Source organism: Ictidomys tridecemlineatus, chromosome 5 (assembly GCF_052094955.1).
Source record: "Ictidomys tridecemlineatus isolate mIctTri1 chromosome 5, mIctTri1.hap1, whole genome shotgun sequence".
Taxonomy (NCBI): Eukaryota; Metazoa; Chordata; class Mammalia; order Rodentia; family Sciuridae; genus Ictidomys; species Ictidomys tridecemlineatus.
Window position 1 is genome coordinate 59,155,526 of NC_135481.1, and position 16,642 is coordinate 59,172,167.

Consider the following 16,642-nt stretch of genomic DNA (forward strand, 5'->3'; position numbering starts at 1 on the left):
GAGAAAATCAAAATTCAGAGAGTAAAACACTGGTCAGTCACTGGGAGAGTAAGGAATCAATTACAGAATTTTCCAGTCTACCCTTCTTCATTTGAGATATTTTTGTGGTGCACATTGTTTCTCAAGAAAGCCCTCTAGGGAGCCATTTCCCAGGTTGGTTTTGGGTCTCACCAAGTAGCTCCCCAAAAAAGATCCTGACCTGCTTTCTCCCCTCCTTCTCCTTTTCAGTCTTTTCTCCCAATTGTTTGTCCTTGTATGTATGTATGTATGTATATATATATATGAGTTGTCAAATTGTTATTCCTCTTTGCCCTTCTTCCCTTTCATTCTCTGTCTCTCTTAACAATATGTGCCTAGCAAGGCAGACAAATGTCGCAGCTTAACACTCGCTGGCAGTACTTCTTGTCTAAGAAAGTTGCTGACCTCACCCATAGTTTTGTTTGTTTTTGTCTTTTGCTGGCCAGAATTAATGTTTCTTTTGACACCTAATTAAAAATCAGACGTAGCTTCCGTTGTGCTTTGGCTGCAGCGGGCATTCTGCGCAGTGTATTTCTCCGGGGGTGGGCGGGCAGGTTGTTTTGCCCTGGCAGTGTCAACAGCACATAATGGTGGTGATAAGAGAAAGAGGTAAGGGGAGAGTAACAAAAATCCACTGAATACTTCCTCTGGGCCAGGCACTGGGGTTCTACATGTGTTCTCTCTGAATCCTCACGTCAGCTCTGTAAGGTCGTTACTGCTGTTGCCCCAGTTGACAGAAGGAGACTTAGACGTTCGGTTGTCCAAGGCCACACAGCTCCTGAGTGGCAGAGTGAAGATTGAAACCCAGAACTTCTCCCTCCAGGTTTAGAACTTGAGCTTTCCACTGGAAAGCCCCAGTGACTCTCTTAAACTGATGTCTGTGTAGGTACATTCATATTTTCTTCCTAACAGAACTCTTGTCCTGGGGGTGCCTTGTGGATTCTTGAAGCCCTCTTTTGATCAGTCAGGGTCCTTTCCTCCTGCCTTTGGTCATTTCCGTTTCATTGACCCAACAGCCAGAGAGGGAAACGGGGAGCTCCAGAGACCAGGCCACCTGTGTCATCAGCCAAGCATTGGCCTCTGCAGACTTTTTGGTTTAGAGATCAAGGGCACTGACCAAACGAGAATTGTGCAATTTTTAGTAAAATTCAGAGTCATCTGTGACCCAGATTGCATTGAAGAATAAATATTTAATACAGAAAGTGAAACCAAAGTGGGCTTGACCTCACAGAATAAAGACTGCCGTGCCGTTCCAGCAGCCTGTCGCAGGTCTGTGCTTGTGCAGGTGGACGTGGCCCTTCAGGCAGGCAAGCTCTCACTCTGTGCAAAGTGAGGAGGATGCACGGGTATTTGTAGAATTGACTCAATAGAAGGAGTAAACTTGAAGGCTTGATACCTTGGTACGCAGAGTGACTGTAGCCAGTAAATTCACTTGCCTTTTAACCACAGTCCCGTTGTTGAGATGTGTGATGTGTCTATACAGAAATCCAGCAGTGTGACTCCCTGAGGGGTTAACCTGGACACTAGAGAGCTAGTAAAATTGTGTCCAAAAGGTGGATTTGTAGATTCCACAGCAGGGTGAAAACAGGACGTGAATTCTGGTTCTACTTACTAATTAATTGGGTAACCACAGGCCGTTTGAATAGCCTCCCAAAGCCTCGATTTCCTCAGCTGTATACTGGGAAACACAGGCTTGCAGTGTGAAGGAATGAGGTGGTCTTTATTACATGTTTGGCACAGTGCCTGGCGCATAATAAGAGCTCAGTAAAGGTTAGTGTTATTAGTTTAGTTATGTCATAGACGTGACAACTGTGGCTAATGCTTTGAAGCCTCCCACAGTGTACAATTAGAAGACCTTCGTTTACATGATTTCTGCCTTTAGAATCTGGGGCTATTATCCAGGGAAGCTGTTTTGCTGAGATGCTATTAGGGAAACAACCAGGGACTCATAATTTAAAGATCACGGAGCTGTTGACCTTGGACAACTGGAAGCAAGTTGGTGAGGTGGGAGGCATGTGAACTGATGACACACAGGCGCAGGTGTCTTTGTTTAAAAAAAAAAAAAAGACATGGGCAAAACTGCTCACTGGCAGGTTCCTGAGGCCACTTTCAGCTTTGCAAGTTTCTACGGTTGCAAATAATCTTTTTTCTCCTACCCCACACCCCTTAGATTCTCTTCAGGTTCAAATTACCAGCCAATAAAGCCCAGATGAGTCATCCAGCTTGCTTATTTCCTCAGTGATTTTATTAGTGAGAAAGCAAAGAAACAAAATGTCTTTTAAAATGTGTGTGGCATATAGGAGGGATACATCAAGAAGCCAGATGGCAAATCATTTATTATCAATTAATTAATATTCACAGGTTGCTATGTCAGGTGGCAAAGAAAGGGGATCCCCAAGTCTTTTCCAGTTAAGATTTAAGTAATAACTGAAAAGTAGAAAATAATTAATCAGCTAGGTGTGGTTTTGCTGAGGCAGGAGGATCACAAGTTCAAGGCCAGCCTGATCAGTTTAACAAGACCTTGTGTCAAAATAAAAAATAACACGGGCTGCGGAAGTAGCCCAGTGGTAAAGCATCCCTGGGTTCAAGAACCCAATACAAGGGAAGAAAAGAAGGGGATTTATCAGGTGGCTAGAAATTGGTGGTTTGCAGTAATACCACTCAATTGTTGCTTTTTTTAAAAAAATCAAGATTAAAAAAGAAAATTGAAATAAGTGAATCCAGGTATTAAACCTGACTGTATATGAAGTTCAGAGGAAAACAGAAGTCAGGGGGAAATGTCTTTAAGAGGGTGATTCTTGAATAAAATTATAAAAACAGATCGATGAAGGCAGAGGAGAAATAGGGATTTGCAGAAAAGAGCAATATGCATGAAGTTAATGGATGGTCAGAGGGAAGAAATTCAAGCCAGAGACACTTCTTCCAAACCAGCTTTCGTAACACTATCAGTGTGTAAATGAATGATATTTTCATACTTTGCGTGATTTTATTACCACCTACCAGTTTTCTTCACTCAATTGCATTGAAAGTTTTGTGTTTAAATAAAATTTCACAAATATTCAGAAATGTGCATTTGCATTGAATTAGGGTATGCATTTGTGAGCAGTTCTTATTAGAAGTTTGTCACCTGACCCAGATTGTGCTTTACTACTTGCTAACAAAGTCTTCTATGGATAACATTATAATTTATCAAAATTACAATAAAATATTTATAGGGAACGATACTTTCATTCAGCAAAACAAACCTTTATTAAACTAAAGGAATTTCTCTCCAAGGGCTGATATACTTTTTCAATATTCTAGAGAAGGATAATTAATATGGTGGAAGGCAAATATTTCTTTGAATGAAATCTTTTTTTTCCCTCCAAATTGAAAACATCTGATATAATTATTGAAAAACTTTCACTTGCTAACTGGAGAAATTTTACTATTGCATTGATTAGCAGCCCAGTTATTTCAATATGAAAGAACACATCATTCTTTTCTTTTTTATTTGTTCTACAGTCAATTATACATGACAGTAGAATGGAATATATCATTTTTTCTATGTTAAGTACTTGGTCTCTAACTCAATAATATTTGAGGATCTCGAAGGTGAAATTTACTTTAGATATTTGTTCTGAGGAAGAGGAGGAAAGTTTTCAGATGCCTCTGCTCAAGTTCATAACTTGACTCAAGCAATTTTTACCAGGGAGAAGTTGAGATGAGTAATAGCATGTATGTTGAAAGAAAAGCTAAAATCCTTTATAATCTCATTACTTGGCTTATTTCATTGTATGCCTGCAATATGTATAGGTCGTTTTTTTGTTTTGTTTTGTTTTGTTGTTTTTTCCTGTTTGAATGGAGTGCAGAGTAATGTAAGCATTGCTTAATCCTGGGTCATGCAACTTTAAACACTGGCCAGTTCCTGCGGTGTTTGGGACACACACACCCACATGCCCACACTCTCTCCCACACTCTCACCTCTCTCCTGGGGCTCACCGCTCAATGAACTGAAAGCCCATTCGCTTCCTCTGTGCCCAGGAATACTGTACCTGTGTACATGCAGATCGGCTGCTTAGAAACCTGTGCCACCAGGTCACGTGATTGTTGCTATGAGTGTGGAGGTGCATTTTTCTTTTCTTTCTTCCTTCTTCTGTTCTTATTTTGTTTCTTTTAACTGGGGAGAAAGGTTGTGGGTCTGCAGGTCTTTGCCAGCCCAAGTCTGAAATCTTTGGACTCCTGGCTCATCACTGCTGGATTATCTTTGGGTTTATCTTAGGGTCCCACTTCTCCTATCAAGGCTGCAGCTCTGGACTTTTCTGATAAGCCAGGAGATTTTGAGACCTCAGTGAAGAGAACTAGGGCCCGGCCTGTAGAAGTCCTCCATGTCTGCAAGACCCAGGTGGCCGAGCTGGAGCTGTGGCTGCAACAAGCCAGCGTGGCATTTGAGCCGGAAACATTAAACGCAGACATGCAGCAGGTGGTGGAACAGGAACTGGTCGGGTGCCAGGTAAGACTGATGGGCCAGTTCGTAGTTTGCCTCTTCACCAATCACCAGCCAACTCGGGGCTGATTTCACTTAAAGCAACAGTATGTTTCTTCTCTCTCTCTGACTCTCACATTTATCTTTGCCTTAACTTGTAGTTCTTTGAAATGTTTTATGTAAGCAGCATATTTGGGAGGACAGCAGCTCAGAATATGGAGTCCAAATCCAGTTCTGTCACATTAACTATGAACTTAGAGAAGTTAACTTCTCAGCCCTAATTCTCCTATTATAGTAGATTAGCTCATAGGATTTTTGTTAGGATTAAATGAGACAAAAACAAAAAACAGTGTCTGTTATATAAGGTATATAAAAGGTGCTCAATGCCAGGTTCGATGGTGCATGCCTGTAATCCCAGCAATTTGGGAGCCTGAAGCAGAAGGATTACAAATTCAAGGCCAGTCTCAGCAATTTAGCCTTAAGCAACTTAGCAAGACTTTGTCTCAGAATTAAAAAATATATATATATGGGGCGTTGGGGGTACAATGGTTAAGTGTCCCTGGGTTCAATCCCCAGCACCCCCGCAAAGAAAAAAGTGCTCAAAATTTTTATTAATAAATCTAAGTACGTGGAATACTTATTCATCAGAAATGAAACTGAGTGTTCTGATTTCCAAGATTGCAAATACAGCATGAAAGGGCTTTACAGCCATTTGACCAGGAATGCTCCCGGTCTTGCTTGGGAGGAGCAAGGACATGGACTTCCTTGACTTTAGTCACTTTAAGCAAAACTTGCCAGCTCAGCCCAAAGGTTGGCTCTCTGTCCCACAAGGGAGGGGCTAGAATGATGACATCGCAGCAGCATAATTGCATGTCACAACAGCAGAGACCTGCTGACTGCTTCCAGAGCCTCTCTCCCTCTGCACTCAGGAGACCAGCCGCGACTTGATGTCTACCTTGTTGCCTTGTTTATCTGCCAGAGATTAGGACACTCTCTTTTCTCAGAGTACCCCACACCACCAGCCTGGCCACAGGGAGCTCTTCCTGCAGTCACTTGCTATGTGACCGGAATGGCCTGCCCTTCAACCAGGGGCATTCTCCCCTGCTGCTCAAGCCCACAGTCTTACCGCATCCAGATCTGCCTGCAGGGGAGAGGACAGGCAGCTGCTCTGACCTGCTTCTCAGGGCAGCTCAGCACCTCTGACCCCAGTGGTCAGTTCTGAATGGTCAGTTCACTCGGATACTGACAGAGTCCAGCTGAGCACTGTAGCACAGGCCTATAATCCCAATGGCTTGGGAGGCTGAGGCAGGAGGATCACAAGTTCAAAGCCAGCCTCAGCAACTGTCTCTAAATAAAACACAAAATAGGACTAGGGATGTGGTTCAGTAGTTGAGTGCCCCTGGTTCAATTCCCGGTACCAAAAAAAAAAAAAAAGATAAGTCCAACTAGCACAGGGTAAAGCCATGCTGAATCCAAGCCAGTCCAGGTTTTGATTCTCAATCATTTAAGGCCGTCCCATATCATTTGCCAACTGATTGTGTACTGACTAGGGAGGCTTCATGTCAACTCCTTGATCATCACTGGAATCCTCTCCTCGCCTCTTGTATCTACTTTGAGGATGTGGGGGTTACCCAAAGAAAAGACATGACCACCAGGTGGCAGTAGCGCCCAACAGGCTTTATGTGGGCAGGACTTTGACAGGATTGATTTTTAGAGTCACAGAAGTTCTTGCAGAAGCCTGGGATGAGGCAGATGGGCACTGCAGAGGGGAAGAGGACAAGGAAATCAGTGAGGGGTGTTGTGTGTCTAGGTCATGTCCTTGAGCAATGTTGTGTCCAGGTCAGAGAGTTCCACAGGGCAGCAGAAGCTTGGGACTTTCTATAGCCCCAGGGTTTGTCTTATCCATGGCTGGCAGATGTCAGGTGTAGTTTTAGGAGTATACAAAGCAGGCAGGCTCTATATGACTGAAGATATGCTCATAGGGTTATATTTAAAGCCACTACATATATAAAAAATGGGGTTTGAGCTAATGGTTCTGACTTATTGGAAAGAAATAAATAACATAGGGGCCAATATATAAGGGCCATCTCTGGCTCATTTATATAATAACATGACACCTATGATTTCATATTGAAACATAAAAATACCTTGAAATTGTCTATAAATACTAAGTTCCCAGAGGGAAAATGGCCAAAGGATAGGAACAAACAAGAAAAATTGTATTTGGTAATTTAAATTTGAAAAGAGCTGTTCAATCTTGATAATTAAAGACATTTGAATTAAACTAGCTATTGTTTTGCTGTTGTAGTACATTAATAACAATTTTATCATCGTGGCAAAACTCTAGCAAAATAGACCCACTAATGTGTAGTAGCTCTAATTGGTTCAGTGTTTTGAAGATCTGCGAGCATATAACATGTCCATCTTCTTTGACCTAATAATGCCATTACTTTAAAATTAACCTGTGCAGATAATCTGAAAGGAGAAAAATAATTATGGCAGCATTAATTACAAAAGTGAAGAACTGGTAACAACTTAAAGTAGTAACAAAGAAGGGAACCATGGAGTAGAACTATTAAAATGGAAACCGTTGAAAAATAAAGAAAGAATAAAGAAGGCAGGGGGAAATTAACAAGAGTCAACATTTTTTGCTTACCACTTTTTTTAAGCATGGACTATGTACATGATATTAACTCATTAAATCCAAAGGACATGGATTGAGGCCAAATCACATGGATTTAACTCATTAAAATCACCCTATGAGGTAAATTCTGTTATTATCCCCATTTTACAGATTGCTACAAGCATGTACCTACATCTAAAGCACAGTGCCTCAGCACACACAGGTGCCAAGTGGCAGGGTCAGGGTCCAGGCGGCAGTCAGGCTGGTTCTAGCATCTTGTTCTTAACCACTGTGCTCTACTGTGTACATTGTTCAGAGTTTTCTAAAGTGGTTATGAAATCATTTCTTTTTGATTATGACAGAGAGTGATATCTGCAATTGGGGTTGTTTTGGTTGCATTCCTACTGAAAAGCATAGGAATTCAGAGGAAGTTTTTGTTTGTCCGAGGTGGCTTCCATCCTGTCTTTCTGGGATTTCTTGTATACCTTTAGATAAAGAGAGGAAGCTTCACTTATTGGAAGAATAATACTTTGGGTGCAGTCGCCAGCATGAAAACAAAAAAGACCAACCCTGTGAATAATTCCTGATTTTCTTGCTTAGGCTATGCTGACCGAGATTGAGCACAAGGTTGCCTCTCTCTTGGACACTTGCAAAGATCAGGGCCTGGGAGATAGTGGAGCCACTCAACAGGAGGCCGAAGCACTCTCCCTGAAACTCAAAACTGTGAAGTGCAATTTGGAAAAAGTCCAGATGATGCTGCAGGAGAAATACAGCGAGGATCAGGTAAAATATGGTTTTGTGTAGACATATATCTCCATAGGCCAGAGCCAGCCAGAGGAGAACCCTGGGTGGAAATGATACACAGTAAGCAGGAATCTGTGAACTGGAAGCCATGAGGACACTGGCTTTTGTTGCTTTTATTTCATTTTACTGCGGTGCAAGTGTCTTAACTAGGTTGTTGGTGGTGGTTTGGTTTGGGTTGGTTTGATGGGGTGGAGTGTACTTGCTGATAATAAGCTTTCAGGTAAGGCTTCTTCATAAGTGTATATTTTAACACAATTTTGTGACTCCTGTTGACCAGACAATGAAGGCTTTATAGATAAGTTGAAAATTTAACATGAGGAAAAACAAAACCTGCTTCCAGGGTACTTTTGTTATTCATTATTAATGTTTCTATATACTCTGACAGTATAGTAGACTACATTAGAGTGCTTTCATGATTTTTAAAAGCATTCTGTTTTTAGAAATAAAATGTTCATATCATGCATAGATCTTACTCTACAAGCTTTGCATCCAAACTTATAAGTGATTCCTGCCTGGGGACTTCACATTCACAGAAATGAGACTGGCTGCAGAGACATAGGCCATCTGGTTGCCCCTTTCATCCTCCTTTTTTAAAAAATACATAGTTGAGACATGGGGAAAATCTGAGTTCATAAATGTTGTACCATTTCCCTGTTTGATTGATTGATTGATTGACTTACTTTGTTCTTAAGGAGAAAAGGAATAAATAAATAAATCCTGGCTTTTAGTAATTCATGGGATGAATTAGATTGAGGAAAGAAGATCGTTTCATCAAATGGAGTGATTTTTCACGATGTTAGAAATAAGTACATTAAAACATAGCATACAATTATATTACCTAACAAAGTCCTATCATTTACTTCCTATAACACTTTTCTGTTAGGTAATCCCATTTTTAGAGTTCTTAGATAAAGTGGGTCTTAATTTTTAAACAGTCTGCCATTGTTACATTTTTCTGCAGTACCCTACCATTCTAAGGAAACCTTCAGAACTCCAACAAGTCCTCCAGCCTGTTAACCTTCCTGAATTGGTACCTATTGTAACTGAAAGGCCACAATTTAGCAGACAAAGAGATGTCCCCCTGCAACAGGTAATTTTGGCCACTGGCCATCGTAAGGACAAGAGTAAAACTTTCTAGATGCAATTTCTCTTTGGGCCAAAACTTTGAACTGCCTTTGGAGGGTCTGCATGTGTGACCAAGTGCAGAATGTCAGGTGTGAGTGTTTGTGTGTGCAGCAATGCCGATTTTTGGATGTTTGCTGGTTTGCTTCCATCTGCTACTATTGGGGACACTCTAACTTTATTCCTTTATTAAGTTGTATCTTATATTGAACTAAGTAGAAACCTGCAGGGTAAACGTACCTCTGTGTCTACAACACTGCTTTGCATATTTCAAAACATGCTGATATGTTTTGGGTGATTTTTTTTTCCTATGTGTCTTAATAGTTTAACATTTGATTACTGTGTGAATATTTTGAATGGATTTTTTGAAAAGTTAAGATTAACAACAATAGGGGCTGGGGTTGTGGCTCAGTGGTAGAGCACTTGCCTGGCATGTGTGAGGCACTGGGTTTGATTCTCAGCACCACATATAAATAAATGAATAAAAAATAAAGAACCATTAACATCTAAAAAAATTTTTTTAAAAGTTTAACAAGAATAGGCAATCAAGAAAGAGAAATAGTCAACAATGACTTAAATCCTTAGGTACTAAATAAAAAACTGGATTGATTAGACCTTTTCAATCTTATTCAATTTTAGGTTCTGGAGTTAAAACCAATGGAACAGAAAGATTTACTCAAGTTTATAGAATTTAATGCTAAGAAAACATGGCCGCAGTATTGCCAACAGGATAAAGATACTACTCAGGGATCATCTGTGAGGTGAAATCATTTTAAATAGTTGGACATTGAGTAGATTTTTAGCTGGGAGAACCGTTTTGGTTTTTTTGTTTGTTTGTTTTACAAGCCACTCACAAAACATTATCTAAAGGTAATTCCTAAATTTCTTCATGCTGATGATTCTTTTTACCTTTTTCGCTTCCTTAAAAGCAACAAGGCATCTGGCCCTGAAAATGAAGCTCCAGACTTGATCTTTTCACCTCAGGGTCAAAACGGTGATAAATGGCAATATCTTCATCATGAACTGTCCTCAAAAATAAAGCTACCTCCTCCTCAGCTCGTGGAGCCTCAGGTCAGTCTGCATTCTGCACACACTGCAAGCAGCCCGCCCGCGTCCTTGGAAGCCAGCAAGCCCTCATTAAATAAACACATAGCCTCTGCATCATGTAGCAGTTTCTTTTCAGATAGCAAAGGTGCCATCTGGGTTCTTCACTTGTTCAATACTTTTTCTCAATTCTGGAACTCTGCCTCAGGTGCTCCTCCAGCACCGTGGGCTTCCCTGATCATAGCTCTTCCTAAACTCTCCACCTGTGTGTTTGAATTCCCCCATCAGACAGAAGGTCTGAAAAGAAAGACGTTATTTGCCTGATTCACCCAGGAGCATAGTAGCATAGTACCTGGGCATCAGAGAATCTCAGTTACTATCTGTTGAATGAGTAAAGGAATGAATAATATAAGTTAATCTTTAAAAAGCACTTTAAAAATGATATCGTGCTGGCCAGGTATGGTGGTACATGCCTGTAATTCCAGCTACTTGGAAGGTTCAGGCAGGAAGAGTGTACATTCAAGACAGCCCCAGCAATTTAGTGAGACCCTGCGTCAAAATAAAAAATAAAAAGGGCTAGAGATGTAGCTCAGTGGTAGAGCAATCCTGGGTTCAACCCCAAGTACTGCTAAGTAAATAAATAGTAAGTAATTAAATAATCTTACTTATTCTTCCTTATAAATGCCAAGGTACAAAAGCTTACCCAGAAGGGAACTCCAAAGACAGCATCTGAGGCAGTTTTTCTGTTTACAGTAGCATCAGCAGGATCTCCAACTGTCACTAAAAAGGTTTCCCTTTTTCAAATAGGTTACCACCAATATGAGTATTCTACCCAGTGTGAGTGTGTATAACTTTAGATACCCTACAACGGAAGAGCTGAAAATGTACACCACCCAACTCGAAGACCTGCGTCAAGAAGCAAATAATCTTCAGACACAGGTAGAAACTGCCTGTTGCTTATTTTTCTCATTGCACGAATGCAGAAAAAAGAGGGAGATAGAATGTCCTCATTTAAATTGGTCATAATTTTCTTCACTGAACAAATAGAACAAATAGAATTCATCTTGTTTGCCAACTCTGATAAATTTTGTGGTGACTACCTAGAGTGCAGTGTACAAAGGATTCTGGGTCTGAGCCCAAGATCAATAGGAAAGAGGATGATGATGGATTAGTTCTGCCTGCCGTGCTGGTCTGGAAGGGCAAGGGAGGAGGGTAGGGCAGAAGAACAGGTATGGTTTCCAAACTTGAGTAGGCTTAATGCCAAATGCTCACTGGAGCACACTCAGGCTAGGTATCCATCAGAGAAGGCCGCAGGAAACAGCTCAAGTTGGAGTGATTCTGAGCATGGGCATGCTCCTAAATAATTGTAACTAGTCAGGAATTCAAGGTGACCATGGGTGAAGAAAAGAAGGTAGTTCCAACAGCTCCACTCCACCACCCATCCCTGTCTTTAAGATACCGTACCTCCTTTTCCTCATCAACCCCTTTGAGCTTCTCTGATATGACTTCTTTTCTTTTTCCTGGCTGTACTTGATTTCGTTAACCCACTTTCTCCCCCATTAAAAGGTGTGGGGCATGAAGCAGGGGGAAGAGGGACAGTGTGGTTGGCCTGGGACCACAGCTGCACCTGAATGGTCCTGCTAAGGAAGCCCTTTATCTCATGACTTACCTTTTCATTCCATTCAATAGTCAAATAACAACCGAACCTTGAGTTTCTTAAAACTGTCTTTCTCAAAGTTAATAATTTAATTTCATTTATTTATTCTATGACCTACTTCATCGAAAAGACCAGTTCACTAATTAGTGCGAGTCCTGCTTAGTTCAGTTTCTGGAGATCATTTGTATGAAATGGGTTATTATTTTTTAAAAAGTATGATATCAATTTTAAGTTTTAATGGAAACGAGGGAAAAAAAATGTAGGTTTAGGAAGACGAGGAATCCTAATGATTACTTTTCCTTGATTTAGGAAAATATGACAGAAGAAACATATAACGATTTGGATAAAAAATTATTTGAACTCTTCCTGAGCCTCAATCAGTGCCTTGGCAGCGTGGAGGAGATGCTCCAGACACCGGGGCTCTTCAGGGAGGATGTCTCTGCCCAGCAGGAGCACTACGAGGTAGGGCCCGTATGGTCAGCCATTCCTGCAGCCCCACTCGTGAGGCCAGCACTGAAGCCTCTTGAGGTCAGAGCTCATTCTGTCTACTTCCTCCTCCTTGCAGAAACTGGCTCTCGAGTTGAAGAAACTTTATTTAGCTGTGTGTGACAAGAAGAATGACCTTTTGAAAGCCATGGCTTGGCCTGGCAGGAACACCACTCTGCTCCCTGAATGTTTCGGTAGCCTCCAGGTCTGCCTGGAGCACACTCAGGCCAGCGCTGCCTCTAGAAGCAAGTCCCTGAAAGCTGGCCTGGACTACAAGCACAGTTACCAGGTAGGACTCTGAGCTCATGGGTGACTTTGCACAGCATGGACTCCTGTTCCCACGCACCATGTACCTGGTGGCATTTGTTAATAGAAATGGCTAAGGTAGACAGTGAGGCCCTCTAGTCCTCGTGGTTGGAGACCATTTAAAAGTGAGGCCCAGCTGGGCACAGTGGGGCACACCAACGGCTCAGGAGGCTGAGGCAGGAAGATTGCAAATTCAAAGCCAGCCTCAGCAAAAGTGAGGCATTAAGCAACTCAGTGAGACCCTGTACCTAAATAAAATAGAAAACTAGAGCTGGGAATGTGGCTCAGTGGTTGAGTGCCCTGAGTTCAATCCCCAGGACCAAAAAAAAAAAAAGACCTTTCCAAAACCTTGAGTGTGAATTTATTAGCATGAGCTACCATGGTGTTTCCTTTCTTATGTTACATTTAGCCATTTAATGATTACACAGGGAGGATTTGTATTTAAATTTCTAGGCAATGGGAAGCCATTAAGCTTTTTCAGCAAAGGACCGACAGTTCATGTAGGTTTCAGGTGGATTTGTCTGGCAGTTGTCTGGTGTGAATTGAAGGGGGAGAGTTGAGGCAGAGAAACTAGTTCGGAATGGCTAGTGAAAAAGAAATGAAGCATAACACCACTTATGAAGAAGTGTGGCCCATACAAATCAAACCTGAATCCAATCAAGCTTCTAAAACTAAGTCAAACTAACAGACGGGCAGAAGTACACGTTAAACAGCACTGTGGGGCATAGTCTGCCAAATCCAGAACCAATGACTTGTTTTTTGTTTTTGTTTTTTTTTCATATATACACAAATCCAAGGAACAAAAAAGAAAGGTGGTATGAGAGTCAGCTGGTGTAGAGATACTTAAAGACATACTATTCCATCGTGACATATAGACCTCATTTGGATCCCAATTAAAACAAACCAAAAAAAAAAAAAAAGCTGTAGGCTATCAGAAACATGAGCCCTGCGACTAGGTGGTTAACCATACTAAGGAATTATTTTTTATTTTGGAGGAAGTGTATTTTTAAAGGAGGGAACTTCATCACTTAGAGAAACCTACTGAAACGTAGTGATGAAATAACTTGATTTCTGGTATTTGCTTCAAAATAACAAGGGGGGAGGTGGTAGGAACATCCAGGAGAACTGGAGGAGGCTATAGAGGAAAGAAGGTCAGCAATGAGCCAATAATTGTTGAAGCTCAGTGATGATAAGGCGGGGATTACTCTATTTTTGTATGTGTTTCCAGATTTTTTTAATTAATTTTCAGAAAATGTATATATAAATTTATACAAATTCTGAAAATTTATAAATATAATTTAAAAAGACAATGAAGGTCTAAGTGAGATTGCTCAGTTTCCTGCACTTATCTTTTTTATACAGAATGAAATAAAGCGACTGTATGATCAACTCATTAAGAATAAGACAGCTTTACAACAGTCCTTGAATGAAATGCGTGGCCAGAGTATTGGTGAACAGCTTCAGGTAATCAATGAAGTACTTCAAGTTAACCTAAACCTCGGGCCAGAGAGTCTTGTGCACCAGTTGGTACTTCTGAACCACTACCCTTTGTGAGCGGTAGCCAGGCTTGAGGAGAGCAAGAAGATGAAACTATTGATTTTTGACTTTTAAAAATATCTCCCAAGTAGTCCTTTCTGAAGTACAACTTAACAGTATGAGACCATTTTTACCTATCAGCGTGGCAGAATGTTAAATGTGTCCAGTGTTGGTAAGGGTGATGGAAAACGAGGCCCTCACCCTCTTGGTCAGAACACTAATTAGTTCAGCCTCTGGGAACCATTTGGCTCTATGACAGAATCTTAAATGCTCTTCCATTCACAGCAATTTGACTTCATTAATGAATTGAGCAAATACTAACTGAGAACTTACTATGTTAGTTATCATTCTAGGGGCTTATTTGTACTCTTTCTGAGGACACAAAATAAATGCATAAACGTAAATATCATACATATCTGGAGATGGACCTAGCAATACTGTAAATAACCCAAAAGTCCATGAAGAGCTGCCTGATACTACAGCAGGGTGCATCCTTACAATGGCACACTATGTATCTGTTTAAAAGGAGCCAACTGGTGTGATGACCGGTACAATGTCTGCAATATTAGCGATTCAGGAGGCTGAAGCAGGAGGATCACTAGTTCAGGGCCAGCCTCAGCAACTTAGTGAGGCCCTCAGCAACTTAGCCTGACCTTGTCTCATAATAAAAAATAAAAAAGCACTGGGGATATAGCTCAGTGGTAAAGTGCTCCTGGGTTCATTAAAAAAAAAAAAAAAGAGCCAGATACATGATATGAAGAGATGCTAAAGGGCTGATAAGTGAGGAATAACGATAGGATAGTTCAGTGGGTTTAAGGACGTGCACGTGTACCTGCAATGGTGTGTGCTTAGAATGTGTTAGGAACAAATTGTCAATTGTGTGACCTCCAGGCAGATTGACAAGGAGAACTGGGGGTGAGGAAGAGGTAAATATGATCAATTTTTTTCCCTAATTCCTTTCCGTCCTATTTAATTCTTTTTTAAATAATATGTACTTTTCAGGCTTATTAAAGGGTGTTCCTTTTTTGTATCCTCTCTCCCTTAGAAAGCAGATTTATATACAGCAGAGCTGCAGAATTCTGAGAGCCGAGTGGCCAAACTAAGAGACGAAGGGGAGAGGCTTCGCTTACCCTGTGTTTTACTCCAGGAGGTTTACAAGTTAGAGGTATGTCTGGGCAGAACACATTCACTCAGTGCGATGATTGTGCAGGAGAAGGCTTTGGTCTTCCACCTAGTGAATGTTGACCTGCATTTGAACTTTTTTTTCTGGTTGGATGAAATTGCTTCTGCACACCTGCTCTTTCCTTCTCAGGATGTACTTGACAGTATGTGGGGGATCCTGAGAGCGAGGTACTCTGGGTTCAGTAGCCCGTTCATCACTGAGAGCCAGCAACATGCCCTTCTACAAGGCACAGTGGAACTAGTAAATATTGGAAAGGAAATGCTTGCTCATGGCCACTTAAAACAAGCCAAAAGTAAAGTTGCCTTACAGACTCAAATACAAAATCACAAGGTAAGATACCCAGCTTGGATCCCCTTGTCCTGGACTAAAAGCTTAAGGCTCTTCTGACTTTGAATGGAAACAATCCATTTTCTTCGTAGTGAAACATGCAGCATTTATTCTTCTAATAAATGTGTCTTAGGGCTGGGGTCGTGGCTCAGAGGTAGAGCGCTTGTCTCGCGTGTGCAGGACCCTGGGTTCCATCCTCAGCACCATGTAAAAAATAAATGAGTGAGATAAAGGTATTGTGTCCAACTATAAAATAAATATTTTTTAAAAAACTATCTCTTAGCCTCTTAGTGTGTAGCAGACATCAGGGGACACCTAGGAATATGTTTGAGTGAAAATAGAAACAGCTCCTTATGTTGATAGAGCATTCAGCTGATTGAGAAGATGGACTTTTATCAATGAGTCTTCAAACGAATTTCCACTAAAAATTAGGAATCGTTCAATGAGAGCATAGGAGAAATGGACCTAAGGGGGGTAGCTTTTTGAGAACTGGAATTACAAGGAAGAGGTATTTTTATATAGAATAATACCATAGTAAATCCTCCCATCTTCCATTCCTATTATTAAACAAAAACCTCTTGATCATCACTGGCTAAAGAGGTGTACTAATCTAAGTCTCCTGATGAGAAATGGATAAGGCATCGTCCCTACCTTGAACAAGCTGACAGTCTAGGGCCTTTGGAAAGGATGCCTTAGTCTAAGAAAAATTGAAAAGTAAATATTGAATGAAGGATGGAAAGGAAGAGGAGAAAATTGGTATCTACAGAGTGCCAGACCCTTTGCTAGATGCTTTTACAAACCCTTCCTTGTATGTGTCCTTCTCAAGGAACAGGAGAAGGGATTTGCCTAATACAGGGGTCCCTCTGAACAACCAGCAGAGGTAGCAGGCTGCAAATGAGAGGAACCTTGAAGATGCTTGAAGTACAAATATGGTCCATTTTGTGGATAGGGAGCCCTATCAGCTTCCTTTAGGAAAATCCCTTCACTTAGCCATTTTAGTGAGCAGAAGCCAGAGTTAGAAGGAGTCAGGCTTTAGGAACCTTGTCTGCTAAGCATGTGGGCTGCAAGCAT

General features: G+C 41.1%; 1 protein-coding gene across 9 annotated transcripts in view; it reads left to right on the forward strand.

Moving 5' to 3' along the window:
- Nucleotides 1-16,642, forward strand: part of Syne2 (spectrin repeat containing nuclear envelope protein 2) — a 321,684-nt gene that overhangs the window by 218,371 nt on the left and 86,671 nt on the right. For all 9 annotated transcript variants that reach the window (XM_078050038.1, XM_078050030.1, XM_078050033.1 and 6 more), the window contains 11 exons: nt 4,280-4,510; nt 7,707-7,889; nt 8,872-9,000; nt 9,672-9,793; nt 9,962-10,103; nt 10,884-11,015; nt 12,043-12,195; nt 12,299-12,508; nt 13,888-13,989; nt 15,107-15,226; nt 15,374-15,574. In XM_078050038.1, coding sequence (XP_077906164.1) covers nt 4,280-4,510; nt 7,707-7,889; nt 8,872-9,000; nt 9,672-9,793; nt 9,962-10,103; nt 10,884-11,015; nt 12,043-12,195; nt 12,299-12,508; nt 13,888-13,989; nt 15,107-15,226; nt 15,374-15,574 — 1,725 coding nt within the window. The remainder of the gene's footprint in view (nt 1-4,279; nt 4,511-7,706; nt 7,890-8,871; nt 9,001-9,671; nt 9,794-9,961; nt 10,104-10,883; nt 11,016-12,042; nt 12,196-12,298; nt 12,509-13,887; nt 13,990-15,106; nt 15,227-15,373; nt 15,575-16,642) is intronic.